General features: G+C 41.1%; 1 protein-coding gene across 1 annotated transcript; it reads right to left on the bottom strand.

Moving 5' to 3' along the window:
- Positions 1-194: 194 nt before the first annotated feature.
- Positions 195-18,556, bottom strand: plcd3a (phospholipase C, delta 3a). The gene is made up of 15 exons (XM_076085730.1): positions 17,904-18,556; positions 10,964-11,131; positions 7,452-7,680; positions 6,411-6,540; positions 5,617-5,842; positions 4,605-4,806; positions 4,350-4,494; positions 3,924-4,076; positions 3,673-3,825; positions 3,420-3,570; positions 3,153-3,269; positions 2,721-2,899; positions 2,161-2,296; positions 1,717-1,866; positions 195-1,626 (listed from the first exon to the last, which is right to left on the bottom strand). The coding sequence occupies exons 1-15, from the start codon at positions 17,992-17,994 to the stop codon at positions 1,484-1,486; spliced, it is 2,373 nt and encodes a 790-aa protein (XP_075941845.1). The 5' UTR covers positions 17,995-18,556; the 3' UTR covers positions 195-1,483.
- Positions 18,557-21,598: the final 3,042 nt, after the last annotated feature.

The following is a 21,598-nucleotide window of genomic DNA, read 5'->3' as shown; positions in this document are numbered from 1 at the left end:
GATCTCCTGCAGATTATCAGCTTGCAAGGAGTTTAGCTGCTCAGATACAATAATTATATGAAAACCAAATGTGATGTGGAGATATTCATATATATTCTCTATCCTGCAACACCCGCCCCTCTACACACACACACACACACAGACTCTGTCTCTCTCTTGATAGCGTATGCAAACACGACAACAAAACACAGCAATGTGTTATTAGTGCTTTTATGAAAACAGTATTTTCTCTTGCAGACATAATACCAACTGCCATTCACACAACAGAGGCTTTACACTTTAACACTGCAAAGTCATACTGCACCATTTGTTCCATGTTGAAATCCATCCGAATCATATATGCTGTTATTACAGTAATCCATGTGCAGCACCTTTCATTACTGCGCCATCTTATTATCAGAGAAGCTCCTTATAAGAGCATTAAATGATTCACTGTAGCCTAAAGTAATCGGTGGTTGTGTAAGATTGTTGCAATTAGTGTTTAACCACAATTTTGAGATATGATTGTCGGGATGATAATTGGCTACACAAATAATTATGCAGGGATGTTATTAGAAAAGAGGCAAAGGAGGCTTCAAGCAAATATCGCTAACATATAAACACTTATTTTAACACGTGTGAAATGATGCTGGAGCAAATACAACAAGTGACATTTGTAATAATGTTAAGTTAAAGTTAATACTGTTTATATTTCAAGTTCATTTTTAAGTTGTAGAAATATATTGTCATAAAATTTAAAGTGCCAAGTATCTGAAGTATAAAGTAAGACTAAATGAATAAACAATTGCATCATTTGTTCATCCTTCATGCATAAAACAACCTATGACAATCTCTGAAATACTATTAAATCTGTATTGCATCACGATTAGTGTTGAAACAATAATTAATAAAACAGTAATATTTTTCATTTCAATCACATGCTTGGATTCCCACTTATAACACTTACTGAATGAGACAGTATCAGTTAAGTAAATGTTGTTTCTTGTTAAAATATCCTCATTCTTTAAGTTTAAGTCAAATACTGAAGTGTAAAAATGTTAAAATACTAAAATATAAAAGGATGAATTAACTCATCTTCAGTCCAACAGATTATTGGCTAGCCACGTACACATGAGAGTAAACAACACTAAAATTAATTTTGTAACGTGTCCCATATTGGTGTTTTTCATGAACCACAATCCTCTGTGCCCTGTTTCCAGAGCACTCAGCACTGACAAGACCAGACTCTCCCACAGTGTATCATGGATTCATTATCCTGAGGCAATTCATTTGCTAAGAGCTAGCGCGCTTCCTCATCTCTGAAAAACAACATCTCTCCTCCTGTAGTGGGAAGTGGCTTAGTGTAAATTGGACCACTTGAGGTCTGGACTGGGAGATCAGCTGGCAGCAACAACAGCAGTCTGTCTCTGCTCACATTCAGAGCTCCTTTTCCAAAGCCCTTTGTTGACAGAAAATGCAGCTTTCCATCTAGTTCAGATGCACGTCATGCCTTGCCTTTGGCAATGGCCATACGCTCGGACACAGTTTTGACGGGAACTCCTTTGCGGGTCACTTTAACATGGATGAAGAGGGTGGCGGGGGACAGACTGGAACCATCTGCCTTCAATAAATGAACATGTCGATAACCTGAGAAGAAAGATATCACACACACACACATCACAAACACGCCACAGTGATGACTAGTCTATAATATGCACAGTAGATCTTTATGAGCACCTGTTCGTAGGCTTATGAAAGGTAAAGTGAACTGCCCCACGAAGTCATTTTTGGCAGTGTGATCATGGTCCTCCACGACAAACCGCACCAGAGCCAGTTCAGGGACCTGCAGCTGGAAGCTCAGAGTGCAGTCCCATCGTGGGTTGAAGCCTGTAGAGGGCGCACAAGAGCCATAAATACATCATCCGGGGTAATGTACCTCTCAAACAAACTAATCATGGTCATGGACAGGAAAGGCTCCTACAAAAGATCTGTGCAGCTTAATGCTGTCATCTGTGGCCTCCTGCATTTACATCATCAAAAACAGCACCACAGCATACAGTAACATTATTTCATAGCAATAGATTTGCCTAAAAATACAGTACTAGTTCTCTGCTTAAAACATTTACAGTATACAGACAATAACATTGACACTTTAATTGATTTATGATGTCTCAGCGTTACCATTGTTGTCAATGCGGTGGGTTTTGTTTCTTGCATTATCAATAGCCACCCCATGAATTTCAACCCACACTTGTGGGTCCACAATGGAGCTGGCCTTCTCCGTGTTGATTTTTGGCAGCTGCTGCGCAGATATTATCTGAAAAGCAAAATGTAATTTGTCAATTTTCATATCCAATTCTGAGTCAAGTCAAATTAATTGTATTGGTATAACCCAAAATCACAATTATGCCGCAATGGGCCTCACAATCTGGGCAGCATACAACTCCCTCTATCTTTAGAACCTCATTTCAGAGAAAACATGAAAAAATACTTTCAATGGGAAAAAAGGAAGAAATCCCTGGAACAGCTACAGAGGTGGAATACCTCTTGCAAACAGTGGTAGTAGTAGTCAGAAACAACAACATTAAAACTACACTATAGAGGCGCAAAAACACAATAGTAGATAAATAAAGTGCAAACATACAGTTCTGATCTAAATGAACAAAGTATGTGAAAACTGGATTCCAGTATGTCAAAAATCGAATTACTGCAACACTGTTACTCACTAGGTTACCACTCACTCGTATAGTCAGCTGGGTGGGGATGTGACCGGGGCCTCCACCTGTGATCTCTGGGTTAAAGTCGGAAGTTGGGCTGCACTGGAAGACCGGTTTAAGAACATACCCACAGCGACCATTGGGGAGGAAGCGACCCTGGTTCAGGTCCATCTGCTCCCCGGAGGTCTGGTAGTTCAGAGCCACTGAACAGCACAGAGAGTGGAGTCAGTGACACGGCAAGCCTGATCACACCGACGGAAATCAATAAAGCACCGGTGAATGTTGTCAGTCAGTAAAAGCCGGTGACATCGTGTCTTATGATGTAGCAGCAATTTGCAGAAATCAGTCAGGATAACATTTCTTTGGCACTTACTGACCACATAATGTGTTTCAAATGAATTGCCTTAATGTGCTGCCATCAGAACAGCATCCAAGCTTCTAGTCTGGAGTACTAACCCATCTGGCAGCCACCGTTCCACATTTCCTGAGGATCATAGTTGGATGATTGGAGGCGCTGGCCGGAGGGGTAGATCCGGCTCAGCTGCCTGCTGTTGTGTCTCACAAAAAGCTTTCCTGCGAATGAAAAGAAGAAATCCAGTATGCCATGATACACTGGAGGCTGATTATATTTTATGTAGAATCAGCTGCAGTAAAGCGACGTCAGAAAATCATTTTGACTTTTCTCTATGTAATGTCAAGATGCAATTATTTCCATTGTTGTACCCGAGTCTTTGATGAGCCTGAGGGCATCACTTTCAGAGAAGGAGGACATTTCATTTGAAGGTTTTTCAGACACATTTTCAAAGCCACGGAAGGGGACACTTCTGCAGTACACCACCAGCTCTGATAGCTCTGGGCTCAGTTTAGAACAGACCTGAGAAGGGCAAATACAAACATAAAATAAAATGTTATGCGATTATCTTAAAGTTCACTTTAACAGCTTCTCAGGCTTAACGACAAGTCTTGCTGAACTGACCTTTGCAGGATCCTTCTTGGGGGTGTTCTTATTGCCGCTTGCTGGTTCATCTTCAGAGCTTGAGGAGAAGCTGGCACAGCTGCCGCCCTTGCCCAGCTGGCCCAAGTGAGGAATCAGCTTCTTCCCTTTCACCAGAATACACCCCTTCAGCTCCTGCAACGAAGGTCATTGGAACAAATGACTGCGTTAGAAAACCAGACAGCCAGATGTCTTTGAGGAAGGATCTAGCTGCGTGTCGGTGTGTGTTGTACCTCAGGAGAAGGCAGATCCTTCGGCGGCTGGTCACTGAGCGGCTTGGTGAGCAGTTTGCTGCCCAGGATGGTGCGGAGGTGCGTGGCCATGACGGCCTGCTGCTCCACAGAACAGTGGTTCTCCAGGGACAGGATTAGAGGATATGGTGACGCCTGCGGGGAGAAACACAGACAAAACACATATGCTGTGCCATTGAAATGCAATCAGATCGCATGATAGCTATGCAGGACCTAACGCTGCAATGCAATAGTACTGTATGTCAAAACCAAAATACTGCAGGGTTGCCACATAGCCAAGTACGCAACCACAAGAAGCGCAGTGGGCCTGACTGACTGACAACTCACTTATTTCATTAGCAGTATTGAGGAGCAGCGAGCATACTGTCATAGCTGAGGATTTACACCAGCCAATCAAGTTCCTCTGACCTTAAAGGCGTACTGGACGATGGTTTCAATGACCTCCTTGAAAGGCACTTTGGAGGTGAGAGTGTGGCCATGGTAGATGACAGGTTCACCTTTATCTCCATCCCAGCAGTCCAGCTCCACGCAGCGACAGCCCTGATTCAGAGCCCTGTCAGTGAAAGACACGTACTTCAGCGTTCAAATTAAGAACACCTCAATAGGTTTTGATCATGCTGAAATATGTGCTGATGACGTTTTTTTGAGTCTCTGTCGGAGTACCTGATGTACGGCTCAGTGCTGCTGGCGCCGGTGACTTGGTCCTTGGTAAGGTAAGTGTTGTGCGACGAGGAGATGAAGTAGTGGGCCAGAGGGCGGCTCATGTCCTGGTAGACTCTGGCATGGTCAGGATTAACCACATCGTTCTCCCGGGACAGCATGTACATGGTGAAACCATTCTGGGTCATGAAGTGGTTCTTCTGAGCTGCAATAAATGGCAAAGTGTTTAAAGAGTCTTTTAGCAACTTTATCAGAAAAAACTGCTGAGAGTTTAACTAAAGGGTTTAAACAACATGCATTAGGAGCCTGGCACAAGGAAGAAAAGCAAGGACAAGAGAATGTTTACACTAATCAGCTTTATTCTCTCACACGGATTAAGCTAAACAGTCTAAATATTGTTGAAATCATTCATCGTCTGGTCTTCAGCTTACCAAACGTCTCACTCATTCAGTTCAAATTATGTTTTACTTAAAGCGAGATGATGTAACCTTTAAGAGAAAAAATGATTTGTTCTTCTACTTACAAATACAAATCAAATTCATGAGAAACAAATCACAACATTGCTCAAGTCAACAATATTGTTTGCTATCATTTATTTATGCATAAACCATTTTAGGCCATTTTGTCTCTCAGTGAACATAACTTACTCTCATTTGCTTGATTTGAACTTGTGCTAATAAATAAAAACTCAGCTCTCTGACACATTTTTCCTTGGATATTCTGTTAATAGTTTGAGTTGTTGTGGGTGGCATTTTGTTACTTTTCATTGCAGATATCGCTCGTGCAAACTACTTAGTTCTTCCTTAAAATAAACCAATTTAACTGCTGGAAACATAAAAGCACATCACGTTATTGCACAGCAGTTTTTTGTCTCAGTGTTTAGAATAGCAAACGTCTTCACAGGTATAAGCAGAATCACTTTTGTCCTTTTATCCAATGGGACATTCACAGTGTTTATATGAAATCGTTGTGTGCTCTTTCTTTAAAGCCTTTAATGATTGCTTTTAGGACCTACCCCAGTCATTGAGCTCGTAGGTGAGCGTGAGGCTCTGAGCATGATTCAACGAGGCATCTTCTCCTTGGTCTCCCAGGAAGTCCCGCAGCTCAGCAGTGGCGAGCACACAACCATTACTTGAATAGTGTCTGAAGACTGCGTCCAGCTCGGGCCGTCGCAGAAGCTCCCTGCAGAACTCCTCGATCTCGATATGATCTAGACGACCATCACAGGATCTGTCACACCTCTGGGATGCGAGGGGATAAGGAGGAGTTAAAAAAGGACACAAATCGGACACACACAGAGACACATGGCAAACACAGTATGCTTTTATTTTGAGAATGCTTCAAAGTCCCTGGGATGAAAGCATCTCCATAAGAAATCAACCCAGCTGTGTGTACTTACAATAAAAATACGGGTACTTGGGGATGTTCGGTATTGGAAATTGCATCGGGACAGAGCATAAAAACCAACAATTCAGCTATAATGGAGAGCTGGGGGACATAGCAGGCGGTAATGCCCCACAATAAAGAAAAAGCTGGGTCTTGCTTTGTTGAGGGGAAGACAAGAGGGAGGGGATAAAGACGTGGACGGGGGTTGGTGGTTGGCTTGCCGCTGGCTTGGTAATTGAAGACAGACTCTAGACTCCAGGGTGTCACAGTAAACTGACAAAATATCACCAACTCTATATCTTTGAGCAGTCATTCTCTCTTTCCTTACAATCAATCCATTCAGTGTTCAGCTCACATAAATTACAACAAAAAGAGGATCATTTATAGGTGCTAACAAATGAAGATACACAGGATGATCCTGACCTTGAATAAACAGCGGGCATACTGCTCGCTCAGGTCAATGTTGATCATCTGGAGCAGCCGTTTGACCTCGTCGTAGCTCATCTTGCCGTCCTGGTTCTGATCCGCTCGCCTCAGGTAGCTTCGGATCCAAGTGCAGAGGGTTAAGGAATAAAACCTTATGAACCCAGGCTTTGGGTTCATAATGTGCACGGATACACTTCAACTTACAAGTTTCTGTTATTCAGCGTTCCTCCTTGATATATATGTGGGTGGACAAAATAATAGAAACCGTCTGATGCCATACAATTGAACAGCAACACCAACTGCAGCCTCAGAAATGATCATAAAGTTAAGTAAGCACAATTGTAACCTTCACGAAGGTGGGTTCTATTGCAGAGCTGTTGTATTAAACTGCTTTGGTTTTAGCTATGTGTACCTAATAAACTGGCAACTGAGCATATCCTGAAAGGCATAATGCATCTTTTGTTGACTGTTTAACTTGTGAGCACAAAGTTCAATTTAGCTGTCGCCTCAGGATCTATCAAGATAAATCCTGCAGGACAAAAGTGTCTATCAAATAAATGAAGTCTAATGTAACTGCATTAAGGAGTTGATGGCAACATAAGGTTAATTATAGTTTGTCACCTGCATATGGAAACTGTAACACAGAAAGCCCACGCATACACGTTCAAGATAAACATCACTCAGGCTGCATTATGAAACATAATAGACGAGATCACAAGATAAATGCCCTGGTGATTTATATGATATATATATATATAACAAAAATAACTAAAAATAGATCAACAGAGAAGCAAGGCGATGATCTTAATGGTTTACTCTACCTGATACAGTCATATTATCCGCTGGCTATGAGGGGCTGTAACTAACAGTAATAGTCAGACTATATTTAGACATGACATGTTTTCCTAGTTCTTACTGCTGACTTTAGCTATGCTGTGGATGTGGTACGGCACATGTGACAGCAGAGTCAGTCGCCATAGCAATGCTGCCTCAGCTACAGTGTATTTATTCTGGCATATTAGAAATTGGGCAGGATATTGGTCCAGTTTTTGCTTCTGAGTCATGTCGGCCACGTGCTCCTTTAAAGTGCGGAGCCCTCGCACCCAGCGCTGAGCATCATCCTCACAGGGGCACAGCAGGTCCAGGCTTTTCCTGGCGCCTCTGAAGACCACTGTGAAGCACTTGCTCTCCGGCACCGACCCGCTCAGCCGCCTCAGCGCCTCGGACTGGCAGCCTTCGCGCACGCACTCCACTTCTGTCACTGCGACTGGAGGAGGAGAGGGAAAGAGAAAATAGGTTCTTGTGTTGTTGAGTAAACACAGCTCTGCCACAAGGAGTGAAGCAGCTAAAGGTCACATGTCATTTCCTTTTAGGGATTCATAAGTCCCACAAAGCAGAGTGCCATAGCAACAGGATTGTAAAAATAAAACATGCACCTTAATGGGTTTTATACTAGTTATTATCTCAACATGGTGGCTGTAAATGATCATTTGGAGGGTTGATTTATGGGGTATTAAAAAAAAGTCTACAGCCATGTTGTGAGGTTGTGTTGGCTAAATGCTAACATCAGCATGCTAACATGCTCATAATGGCATCTAAGTCGAGCATGTGACTTCTGCTAATTAGCTCTAAACACAAAGTAAGACGGAGGCTGCTGTGAATGTCATTAATTCTGCAGGTATTGCAGGTTTAGTAATAAAGCAAAGGTAGATAAAAAAATCTGTTGGTAATTATTTTTATTGATTAATCGTTTCACGCATTTTTCAAGCAAAAATAGCTAATATTTGCTGGTTCAAGCTTCTAAAATATAAGGATTTGCTGCTTGTTTTCATCATGTATGTATGACAATAGTTAAAATATTATTTTGGTTTTGGACAAGCTATTTAAGGACATCACTTTGGGCTCTGGGATGTTGTGAGTATTTTTCACTGCTGTTGATGCTTCATAGACTAAATGATCAACAGTGAAGTAATTGTTAGTTACAGATCTAAACCCAGGTATTGTAAACATTAAATGTACCTGATGATGGCGCCCAATGAAGAGTCAGGGGATTACCAGAGATTTCTTACTTCAGTCTGGACCATAATGGTGGACTTACATGAATTATTCTAGCAAAGCAAAAAAACTGATTTCTACAACTTCATGTGATCTGATTTCATATTTTCTGGTGAGTCTGAGAAATACTTTTTGCCCAGAGAAGACAGCCAAACACACAAACACTGGCTTCTAGTTGATCCTAATACAACAACTTTATTCAGCACAGTATCTTGTCTATTTCTGCACTGGGATGCCTGCTGTGTAGTGATCCCTCAGTTGGGTAGTAAACTCAACTGAGAATGAGGCTATTGCCTGACAATAGCCTCATTCTGTTGCTTAAGGTCATAAAGCCTCTGTATTCCACCTCTTCAAAATTACTCCACATTCCTCTTTTGTGGTTATCCCAGAGACGTGGTAAAAGGGACAAGAATGTGGGTGTGTGTGCATGTGTGTGTGTGTGTGTGTGTGTGTGTGTGGTTTACAAAGGGACAGCAGAAGTGCGAAGTGTTCAATGCCAAGTGCTTAAGAGCATCAGAGGCAGCGCTGAACTGCACGGCGCCAGATCACACTGGACCTGGAGAACCGCCTTGAGCTCGGAAAAGAGGAACCAAGCCAATCCTCCATCCTGGATTCACACAAACACGCGCTTGAAAAAACAAACAGATATGCTGCCCAGCAGCCTGCCAGTGCGGAATTATCGCTATCTGTCTGAAGAGGCCCGGCTGTCCTCACACCATTTGTTGACATCATTGTAAGCAGTGATACATGCGGCAACTCGACCACTCTGTGTCTATTTCTGGAGCTACAATCAAGACGGCCTTCACTAAACCAAACCTGACAACCCAACCACCCTCCCTCGCTGTAAGGCTAGCTTGGGGCTAGCATTAAACTGCTCTTCAACATCAGGAAGAAGGGCACAAACAGGTGGAAGGTGGGGGAGCTAAAACGTCCAGCGACACAAGGAAGAAAATAAAAAGAGGGTGAGAGAGATTTATCACCCAGCTTGCAGTCAATTTTCATTCCAAGAGTAGATTTAGCTCCAAAAAAAAGTGCTATGTAAAGAAGACTTGAGATAACATAAGTGCCCTGTCATTCTCTACAGAGTCTAATCTCTTTTGTTTGAATGCCTTTTCTGTGTCAATACGAGGGTGAAATGCCTCTGCTGAGGTTATATAAGCTAATGTTGCTCTCTAAAAGCCATTATCTTCTCCGCATTTATATTGGGTTTTTTTATGATTAATGTCCCAATCAGGTGTGACGTCTCCGTCTCCCTGTTTAATGACTCTTTCAAGCATTTGCGTTCATGTAAGCCACTGGTGTAACTTGACACAGTGTGCCATTGCAGATAAGACATGAATGGTAGTTTTTTAAAAATGGGGGATTTGAGAACTAAAATTTAAAATAATGTGTGAATATTACATTCCTCACTGAGAGTATCTGTGTCATTTATAGTTGTATTACTACAGTTTTGCATTGTTTCTGCTTTTTCTTTGCAAAGTCAGTCCACACAAACATAAATTAATCTCAAATTCGCTTATTCTTATCGAGCCATGCAGATAGTTTTACTGAAAACATTTTTAGATTTCTGTCACTACCAGTGAGTGTGTACTCCATGTGGAATCATCACTATCAAGGAAGTTATAGATTATTGGTTTAGTGCAGCAATTTATGTGGTTTTTGGTATACTGACATTATTATGGAAAGTACAATAGCCAATTTAGTCCCAATGCATTATTTGCTAGATGATATAAATGTATATAAATGAAGAATATGGAATTTATTTAAATCGCGAATGCTTAAAAAACCAAACCAACGCATTTGCAATCAAATATTACCTTCCCATAATTAGAGTAGCCGAATCATACAGGATGACCACCAGAGTTCACATTCGGTGAATTATGATTCACCTTCTCACCGGTAACATTAAAGCCAGCAGTCTGGACCTGACTATTCACGAGTCCAGGTTTATGAATCGGTACATAAACTACACATGATTATTGTTTAGCCAGATTGCAAAGCCCATGATTAGTTTCCTCACTTGCAATGGAAACAAACAGCCCTATGATAAAGCAAAGTATGAGATCAAGCCAAGATAAAACAGCTCAACAACCCTGAACAATAAGCTGGCGCCCTGACTCACATCCCAGTCTGTACTGGGCTGGTGGAAGGCCTGCTGATCTTTCTCTACATAGCACCCCTGTGGATAGGTTTCCTTTCAGTCAAAGCCCTTTTCCTCTAATCTGATATCGCTCAAGCTTCCTCTTTTAAAACCAATTTCTATTCATGAGCACTTTTGCTTTCACAGCTAAACTTCTCCTCCTTAACCCGCCTCACTTCTTATAACTAACTCTTGGTCCTTTGCCTCTTTTTCACCTTCACCCTCCCTCCTAGTCTGCTCAAGCCAGACCACACACACTCTCACACACACACTCTCACACACACACGCACAAATTAACTGTGCTCTCCATCCCACTCTCCCTGTTCTTCAAGCTATACGTTTCAGATATACTCACATGTCTGCTGGGCTTTGGCTTTGCGGGAGCTCTTGGTGGATTCACACCACACAGTGAGTCCGTCATCCAGCAGCCGCAGGTTCCGGCTCTTCTGCCACCTCGAAGAGCGAACTTTCACCATGTTGCAGCCCTGCATCATCACGCGTACGTCCTCATTGTCCAGCAGCCCTGGAGCACACAAACACGAAACAAACAGGAAGTTTACTGTAAAAACAAACTTTGATTCAGTTTGACATTGTGTCATCAGCAAGGGCAGTTTGTCTTGGGTTTGAGCCATTTTATTGTGTCGACATACAAAAGGACATAAGGTTTCTAAAAACATTTCTAAACGTAACGTCATCATTTCTCTGGGGAAGTTTGTAGGTAAATCCTAATCTTTTGTCTCCGTCTGTAAGGTTGACAAGGCTATGCTCGCACCTCTGTAAGGATTAGTCACAGTGTTGCTTTGTGCTAAATGCTATCATGCTCACAATGACAATGCAAGCATGCTGATGTTAAACAGGATTAATGTTTACCATGTACGTCAGCTTAGTTTAGCTTAAGCATGCTAACATAGGCTGATTAGCAAACAGTGCAGCTGAGGCTGATAGTGTTGCAGGTATTTGGTCATAAACCAAAGTAGTTTAACTACATCAAGGGTCAGAGAGTGACGTTTCTTGGTCGTGAATGTTGCTTTTTAAAATGACCAACTCTCCTACAACACCCCCCCCCCCCCCCCAAAAAACCCTTGTTGACTGTATTTGTCAAACCGACCTCACATGTACAGTCACAACAATGCTGCTTATACCCTAAACCCAAGGCTGTGTTTCATATACAAACCTGTGCAAAAGGTTTCAGTGTGCTGAGTGAAGCTGCCGTGGATTGTGTTAAAAAGTGACTTGTTTCAACAAAGCAATGTTTCTCTGTGCATGTTCTTAGAGCCTAGACTTTGTGAAAATGAAAAACGTACTTAAAGAATGAAGCTGAGAGAAATCGAATGCTGAGATGTGAATCAGCCATGATAATTTGTAGATTTATATCTCTCTTGGGACAGTAGCAGGCCAACAGACAGTATTTGCCTGGCTGTACCATTCATAGTAGTTCTCCCTAGGTATTACCATCACATGGAAATTGAATCAAGAAGCTAAAAGAAATGCAGAGCCTCAGAACAGAGGTATTATCATTAGTTGTTGTCAGCACTGAAAGGATCAGGGCAAGTTATAGGATAACATAAAAGATCAAAGCAGGAGGCATGGTGGACACGCAACACAGGTTAAAGTTGAGAGTCGACAGTAAGTTAACGCCCAGTCATGTGGTATCAGTGAGACACAGAAAGGAAAACAAGTATCTACTGCATGTAGGCTACTGCTGCCTATTTGGTACATTTCCTATAACTTGTTAAAAAAACAGAAACATTTTATGATCAATCAAAAAAAGCAAACACTTGCACAATATACAATTAATTTGAATTTACAAGTACAAGGCCACTTTTCCATGAGCTGGTTTTGTTTACATCTTAATTAAATAAGGACTAAAGTAGAGCTGACATGATTAGTCAATTCATCTATTAGTCAATGAACATAGAAGCCCATTGGCCTCTGAGTAGTGACGAGAATTTTTGACTTTTCTCTGACATTATATAGACCAAACATTTAGATGGTTAATCATACAAAACAACCTGCAAAATATTCGAGAATGAATTAAATTGCCAGCTGCAGCTCTAATCTAAAACTAAGGATGATTTTGGACGGCAGGGTTGAAGGTGAAAGGACAAGCGAGGAGTGTTTACACACTAGTTCAAACATGACAGACCCACAGACGACTCAGGGTGCAATCCAACACTGTGGCGTGGACAAGTCAAATGTAAAGTTATGTAAAATGTACTGATTTTTATGAATATTTCGACAATTATTTATTTTGTAAAGTTGTATGAAACTATATGCAAATGCTTAAAACTGGTGGGACGGTTTGCAAATTAACATTTTGCTTAAGAGGTGTAAAATTTGTCAAAAGCTTTTAGCGGTAAAATGTGATTACTTAAGCTGTAGTTGCATGATTTTGTCATAGTAAGTTAAGTGTTAATAAAGCACATTCAGCTATGCCTCATTGCTTCTTTTGCAGGGATGAATGGGGCCTCTCACAGAGCATCTTTCTCTTTCAGGACGTTTCAAAGGAAAAGTCTAAGCAAACTCTCACTCTGGTTGAATTATTCTTCAGGATTTTGTCTCTTCTGCTCACCTACAAAGATTTGTCAAGACACAGTTGGCAAAGTTCCTTTAACTTTCCTTTAAATCACAGTCTTCATACTGTCGGTGCCAGTTGGCTAACAAACCTCCTCAGAGGGCCCCTGAAGCTACAGCACAACAGAAACTGCTCTCAGCTCCCTCCCCCCGACTACAAACTGTGAGTGCAGCCGTGGATCTCTCCCCATCAGGGTCGAACACAAAGAAATCCCCCTTCGACCCCTCCATCCATAACAACCATGTTTTTCCAAGCTGTTACCACATGCAAGGCATTCCCACAGGCGGAGTAGCCTACATGGACCAGATTAATGTGCAGGTCACTGACCACGCTAAACTGCCCAAACAACCTTAACTGCCTAAGTCTCAACCCGCAGCTTCATCTTATTGTTGCTTCTCCAGCCAAATCCACATTCTTGTTTTCCTATCTGCTTCATTTTAATATCTAACAGAGCAAGTGAGGACAAGCCTGAAAGGGTTGGCCAATCCACAGCTTGTTTAAACAGAGGCACATTCACACTTTATACGCTCCTGAAAATCTCTTTATTTAAGGGTGTAACCGGAGGGTTGGGCATGATTCTTAGAACTGAATCGTGTTTTTGTTTTCACTGTCTCCTGCAGAAAATCTGGTTGACATCCCCTTCATCAGATGGTCAAAGCTCTGCATGCCGACTGGCTAGCAACCATGCTGATGTATTTTGTTGCAAGCATTTCAACACATCACAGATATTATAAAAGCAGCTGAATTAGCAATGTGGGAGTGGAAAGAGAGTTAAAAGAGTCTACAACCATGCTAGCTGCCAACCAAGTCCAGCAGTGCTTTGAGCTAAATGCTAGCACCAGCATGCTAACATGCTCTAACTGGCAATGCCAACATACTGATGTTAAGCACATGTTTATCACGTTAAACATCCCAATTTAGGCGCAAAAATAGCAGGCATTTACTAAGTAGCACTAAACAAATGACAGAGTACAGCTGAGGTTGATGGGAATGACATTAGTTTTAAAGGTATTTGGTGATAAGAAAGATTTTGACCTGACAAGGGTGCGAGAGGAAATGTTAGCCACACTAGCATCTCTGTGACTTTGCACAGCCCTGTTTTGGGGACAATGCTCACAGTGACAATGTTAATATGCCGATGTTTCCCAGGTCTATTGGTCACCATCTTTACCATCTTAGTTTAGCATATGCATGTGTCATGCCAGCATTTGTTTGCCAGAAACACAAAGTACGGCTAAGGCTGATTAGTTTTGCAGGAATTCTGGTCAACAGCAGCACTGGATTGAATTTTCACTATAATGATGACACTACTGTATATGTAAAGCTAAGGTATCCCCAAAGTGATTATAATTCATCCTGTGAAGGACATAAATGTCTGCACCAAATTTCATGTCATCGAACATCTATAAAATAGTTGTTGAAACATTTTACCTAAAAGCATTAATGTGAACCTCGGCACCAGAGGAAAAGTCAAAGGGATTCATCGTCTGGGAACCACGAACGTCTGTACAAAAATTGGTGGCAATCTGTTCTGACAGATGTTGAGAAGATTCACAGGATAAGTGAAGACCTGCTGTCGGAGCTCGAGGAAAAGTCAGTCCAGTCAGTCATGAATGTCTCATCCAAAGGTTGCTAATAGTATTTCAGTCTGGACCAAAGTGGTGGACCAGCTGACCGACAAACCACCAGAGAGCTAAAAACTTGTAAAACAGCGCTATGTGAGAACAACTGGCTAAAAAATCAAATAAAACGCTGCTGGATCAGCTGTGAGAAAAAAATAAATATTAAAATCAGTCAGTCCCATAAGGATAATTTCTCCGAGGGTACGTGTGTCCACACTGTGAGCAGCGGGAGCGCCTTCAAACTGAGAGGAGGATCAGAAAGAAAATAACCATATCAGCTGGTCAGTATTAGATCGTGTCTGCATGAGTCCTCTTCACCCACATACCAGATCCTCCTGGGACACGGTTCACGTTTCTCTCAGCATAACAACTGTCACGAGAGTCAGCTAGCAAGGAGTCTACACTTGCATAGAGATAGAAAAGTTAGAGTGTTGTTGACATGATACGGGAGAAGGGTCAATTAGAGTTTCTTAATTCTGTCTCACAGCTGTCCCCAAAAGACGGGTCCAGCCTTTCACGAAAATGATGATAACCAGAGTTAAAAGGTGATCTGAGGAAAGCTTAACAATAAAATGATTGTACTTTGGAGTTGTGACACTCAGCGGCTGATCTGAGAACATATTCCCATGAAACAAACTGAGTGTTATTTTGAAATGAAGAATTACTGCCAATGTTTTTTTTTTTGGGGACGGCACACTGTTGAGCATGAAAGCAAAATACTGAATACAAAGAGGCAGCCTCTTTGTATTCAGCTGAAAATGAGCAGCACTCAGTTTTAGCATTCTCTTTGTCTTTCATAATGAATTCATGAATTTACTTATTAATGAGCAGGATATGAACACACATTGAGGAGTCCATAAACAAGGAAGTAATTGTTGTGTGAGTCTCTTTTCTTTTGGATTGTTCGTATCATGATGATTTAAATATTCTGGTGTAAAGAAAAATTGGATTTTCTACGTGTGTGTTTGCTAAAAAGACTTAAAAGCCTGAAAAAGACAAGATAGAAGATTGAATTAGTATTTCCCTACTATGTTGGTCTATGTTGTTCAGAATAACTTTTCTAATCGGTTTACATAAAATTAGGAAAAGCCACTAACACATCAATTTGGGTTTCTCTATTATTAGTATTGTTTGAAAATGTAGCATTCTGGATCTGGTTTCATGTGAATTTGTGGTGTTTTGCAAGCCTAAACCGATAAAGTTTTGTTTGTGTCTGTTTGTTCTCACAATAAACTAATTGCTGTGTTTCACCATCACTGCGCCGCAGAGCTCCAGAGTTGACAACACAGACAACAACCTCAGACTCTCTCTCTCTGAAACTAAATCCACAAACCCCCACAGGGGACGTCTGTGGCAGTGAATATATTCATCCATGTGTACATTGGTCTGATTCGAACATAGATGATCTCAAAACTAACAAACCTCAGATTCACATGAAACTTTAGCTGTCGGAAAAGGCTTACAGTCAGCGAGAAATCTTTGAACAATAAAGTAAGACTACTCCTGTGACACCACATGACACAAAGTTCCACTCTTGGAAATGACAAAGGTACAGTATGTGGGTTGTTTTCCATCTGAAGTAAGGATTAAAATGCAACTAAGACATGTTGGGTTGAAGGCCAACTGACTGATTTGTGATGACACATGGGGGTAAGGGGTCAGGGACGGGTGACCTCTCTGGCTTCATTATTCAGTATTAGCGGGACGCTCAAATATAGAATCGACAGTCGTGCATTACATTTTCAGATACAGTTTCACAACTCAAACATCAGTAATGCTTCAACAAGTGTCTGCATAGTGTCAGAGTTTCAACATAGTCTGCCGTGTCAATGCCACGGTCGGGATCCCTGCACACACACTGCTGTGAAAGCATGAAAAATAAGGGGTTCAGTGTTGTGGGTTTAAACGTTTGGAGCAGGATTTTAGTTGTCTGAAAAAACAAATGTAATGTAACAAGGACACAAATAGTTCATCAGCAGCAGCGTGAAGTTGTTCTTGATTTTAAAGAGTGATTCCTTGTTGTTGTTTTTTTTAAACTTTGTGGTGGCGAAATACTGCGTGCTGTATTTTATTGTGAAATCATGGGTACAGTCATTGTATTGCTCGTATTTAAAATGTCCCGTATACAGTTCTCGTTATAGTTTATAAACAACTTAATTATTGATGTCATGCTGTTAACTGGATATTGTAAATCTCCCAAAGACCGTGAAAAAATACATGAATTCTACATTGTTGGCCTCAAGCCCAGTTTACATTTGTAGCAGTATAAATAGGTCAAAACCGTGGCCCAGACTTCCAGTTTCTTTTCAGAGATTCTGACAGGTGCTCTGTCGCTGCTCAGCAGGTGTCTTTGGGGTGTATTTTGGGGCAAGGTGTCACCATGAGCTGAGAGTACTTAAGTGAAGGGAACAGCAGCCAATCAGTGTTGGGCTGAGAGATGGTAGGCTGGGGTCTGGTGAGGAGCCTGAATCACATCAGTGGGCTAGTGAGGGAGTTCAGCTCCTCATAAACACATGATCACTTGAACTACACCCACACTGCTCGGGTTGATGTGTCATTATCCGCTGGTTAACAGCAAAAAAAACAAAAGCTGTTATTCATATGTCATAAACTGTTTTCTCGAATGAAACCCACTATATTACTTGATTGTTTTAACTTGGGGGGCAACTAGGTCACAAGCACAGTAAATATACAGTCCTAATGTTTAAGTTAAGACAAATAATCCTCACAAGTAATCAGTAGCTTGCAAGGAAAATCGTATCATATATTTAAAAAGGATGCAACACTAGTACTTAAATAAGTAATACAGCAATGGCATTGATAACTCAACACATAGTAAATACCATGATAAAAACCTATTTGTCACTACTAAAATACAACAGATATCACGCCAAATTGCTACTAAAATATATGAATACATTATTTAGTTATCATTCATTCGTTATAATCACTCACACTCAGATAAGTACACACCAGGAATGTCGCAGAGGTGATACCACGGTAGGAAAAACACTGAACTCTGACATCCACATATTTAAGTCCTTGTTGTAACTTTGCGGCAACAGAAAGCAGCTTCAACACTTTGGATGTTTCCTTACCGAGCCTCCTGATGGGGTCCGTCGCCTTCTCTGCCCCTTTCCTCTTCTGCTCTCTGGGACTGGTGGCCGCTGACTTACCGCTGCCCAACATTATTGCAACTCCGGCGAAAATAACCGCAGGCTGCAACTTTAAGACCCGAGGCTTGCCCGTTAACTCAGGGATAAGTCCGGGAGCGTGCAGGTGTCTTCCTACGCAAATGTGTGCCGTTCAAGAAAGGCCCCCACAAGGAGAGAGACAGCTAAGCGCAACAGTTACTCGTTTTCCACATGTGTAGAGTCCCTCCCCGACGCTGCTCCCCATGTGCGTAATATGACTCCAAACAAGGCGCACACTTTACGCACTCCCACCTCCTCCTGCTGCCCCAACAAACCCCAAAGAACTGCACGAACCGCGGATGGTCAAGTTCGTGAACACGAGTAGCCTACATGCACTCAAGTAACGTAGGCCTACTTAGTACAATTTTGAGGTAGGCTTGTTCTTTTGGTGTATTTCAATTTTCTTTTACTTTATACTTCTATTCCACTACATTTCAGAGGAAAATATTCTACGTTTTACTTCATTATTGTTTTTTTTATTACTTTAGCTGCTAATTGCTTTGCAAATTTGGATGATTAGCACAAAACATAATCAACAAATGCATCATGGTTTATTATTATAGGTTAAGATACGTTATTGATCGTTGGGGGTACATTCACAAGCCTCCCTTTAGTTCATATAAAGTAATTCAACAAGCTCCACCTATACCTGCTGCAGGTATACTTAAAGTATACGAAGTATATGAATCAGTAATACAACCTAAACCCCATCAATCCTCTTTTCTTCTGCATAATGGGTACTTTTACTTCAATTATATTTTTATGCTAATACCTTTGTACTTTTACTTGAAATTTTGAATGCAGGACTTCTAAAAGTATTTCTGCACTATGGTATTTCTTTTTTAGTTAGGCTTAAGTTAACTAGTTCTTCGTCCACCACTACATAAGAGGGTTCAAGTACAAGTTAGTATAATATGATGATATAATGGCTGCTTAATGTTTAATTCTCCCCGTTGTAAAGGTATAACACGTATACACTTTGTGTACTAACCTTTAATGTGCAGAGAGGTGTACACCTAACTATCCAAAACCGAAATGTTGACATTTGGGCTTGAAATACACTCATTTGAAAGGAAAGACAATAATGAAAACTTGTAAAAATATATATAAAGTGTACTTTACCTGTGTATGGATGGTTGTTTGAGTATTGATGACCATTGCTTGAAGGTTATTTTTTGCCTTTTATTGTGCGCCACAACATCTCTGGTTATCTAATAACTTTTATATTTTCCAGGTGAGGTTCATGGGGACAACTTGGGCCAATGACTGTATCAAAGTTCTGGGTAATTTGAGGGGGGGGAGGGAATATAGATTAGGATATTATAAAACATGTTTACTTGTTGGTCAGAGTAAACAGGCACTAATATCATAGAAATATTAAATATTCAATTCTTTATACCAATCAGTTAGAGTGCAGTGCCCCCTGTTGGCCATGACAAGAAATTGCAAATATCTTAACAACAACAACAATTATTTTCGAATCACATGTATCTACATGGATCTAAATGGTGATGTGCTGTATAAAAAATACAACCTAGACTTGATTCTTTTTTGTAAGTGGATGGAGACGTGCCCACAGTAGCAGAGCAGTGGCTGGAAACTTAATTTAGTCTTTGTAATGGAGTTATAAGAGAGAGCAGAGAGGGACAGAGCTCAGCTGGATTGTCTGAAACTGGTCATGTCAGGAAGACCATAAAATGTAAGTTTCCCTGATCTGCAGCAATCCACAAGCTCTCTCTCTCTCTCTCTCTCTCTCTCTCTCTCACACACGTACATAAACAAGCAGGTTTGGTGGGGTGGGTGGGAGTCACTTAAAGTGATATGTTTCTCTCACTCAGTTATTTAATGCAGACAATGTACCAGTGCAACAAATCTGGACCTGCTGTCTTTATGGAAATCTAAAAAAGCACAGTCCACAGATATCAGCCATTGCTTAAATTTACACTTCTGGGTCATGCGTATAGCCTAAGACAATTTCGTATCTTTCATCCGCTCTCAATTGCAGCAACAACCATGTTAGACAGGGTGAGAGATTAAGTCATGCCTGCTAATCCTCACAAGATGTGATCTATGCAGGAGCAGCTCTGGTTCTGTAGCTGCAACCGCTCCTTGATTTGAGAATAGGGGAACCCTTGGTATGATTTCTCAATCTCCATCGTCATTAGGTTTCATATTAACTGGAACATATCACGTCTTCCTCAAAGGATCCCCAGCTCAGCGTGCTTATTTGCCAGAGCTGTAACTCTGCCTGATTCTATTAGTAGAAACAGTAGTCCTGTGTTGTTTGTAGCCTTTGGATTCTCAGTCTTTGCAAGCAGTGTTGGGAGACCCACCATAAGAGGTCACAGACTGAATAACGCATTTCATCCATGAATGCAATTAGTTTGTGGAAAGAAGAATATAGGCCTATGGGTGTACATGGTATAGTGACACAGTTAAAGAGGAAGTCAGTGTATTGACTAGCCATTTTACAGTGAACAGTGGGACATTAAGTGTGCAAACCTCCTTAGATGTAAATGTAAAAATGTGCAGAAGAAGAGAATAAACTGTATTAAGATATGTATACTCCATAACAACGTTATGATTATTTTTCTTTATTAAACAATAATTAAATTAATCAGTTTAATTTACAGATATCGAGAACAGTTATAATAAAAGTTACCTAAAATGCACGAGTGGATTGTTAGCTTAACGTGTAAAAGCCAACTAGAGCTTCAGTAGACTGAAAGAAAGCTTCAGTGTTGCCTTGCAAGATCAGGGAACCGTCTACTTCCTGAAGCTAAATTACTTCATCGAGAGTTCCAGTTCACGGATTAATACCATAGATTGTAATAAACACCGTTTTTAATCTGATGATACACATTGAAAGACTGTGGTCTATATTCATCCAAGATAATATCATAATCACTCGTAATTATGTTGTACACCTTACGGGTAACATCACGTTCCAGCAATTACGCTGACCCAGTATAAACACATCGGCCTAGTTAGCAAATGGCTAACGTTAGCAATTGCTGTAGCTAGTGGTCTTGTTATTAATTTACTTCGTCGCGTGTTCGCTGTAGTTCTGTCGACAAAATTAATAACAAATAAATACTTTGATTGAAACTGGTCGACCGTTCGTGGTTAAACAACGTTAACTTCAGCATTAGATACCGTGGCTTTATGAACAGTATGGCGTTTGAGTCAACGTTACTAGTCCTGGCTCGAAACTACTTGCTTTGCAACATCGTCTATACGTTTATTTTGGTTGCAACGTTAGTGCGTATGGCTACACACTTTATGAATTAATGCAGTGTTTAATTTGGGAGCGACACAAACGTAGTTATCATGTGCTAACTAATGTTAACACGTAGCTAACGTTAGCTAGCTAGCTTATCCTTAGCTGTTCACACGACACAACAGTGTAAATCTAACACTGCATTTTAAACGTGGATTGCGCAGAAATACTCAAAACTGATCTACACCACTCCGTCCACTGGTAACAGGATTATTAAGTGTGAGGCCGCCTGACCCACCCTTTAACAACGAGGGGCTTGGAGCTGTGCTCGGAGCGGCAGCTTGACAATAAATGTCGTTTGTTTACGCTGATTCCAGAG

This window comes from Anarhichas minor, unplaced genomic scaffold (genome assembly GCF_050575085.1).
Source record: "Anarhichas minor isolate MPS153535 unplaced genomic scaffold, ASM5057508v1 ptg000007l, whole genome shotgun sequence".
Classification (NCBI taxonomy): domain Eukaryota; kingdom Metazoa; phylum Chordata; class Actinopteri; order Perciformes; family Anarhichadidae; genus Anarhichas; species Anarhichas minor.
This window is presented reverse-complemented; position numbering and strand designations above follow the sequence as displayed.

Excerpts from the sequence above, each read along its gene's own strand:
- plcd3a (XM_076085730.1), bottom strand. The coding sequence starts at position 17,994 with ATGTTGGGCAGCGGTAAGTCAGCGGCCACCAGTCCCAGAGAGCAGAAG. Across the intron at positions 11,132-17,903 it reads GGACCCCATCAGGAGGCTCG|GGCTGCTGGACAATGAGGAC; the intron begins GTAAGGAAACAT and ends TGTGTGCTCCAG. Across the intron at positions 1,627-1,716 it reads TTTCATAAGCCTACGAACAG|GTTATCGACATGTTCATTTA; the intron begins GTGCTCATAAAG and ends CTTTCTTCTCAG.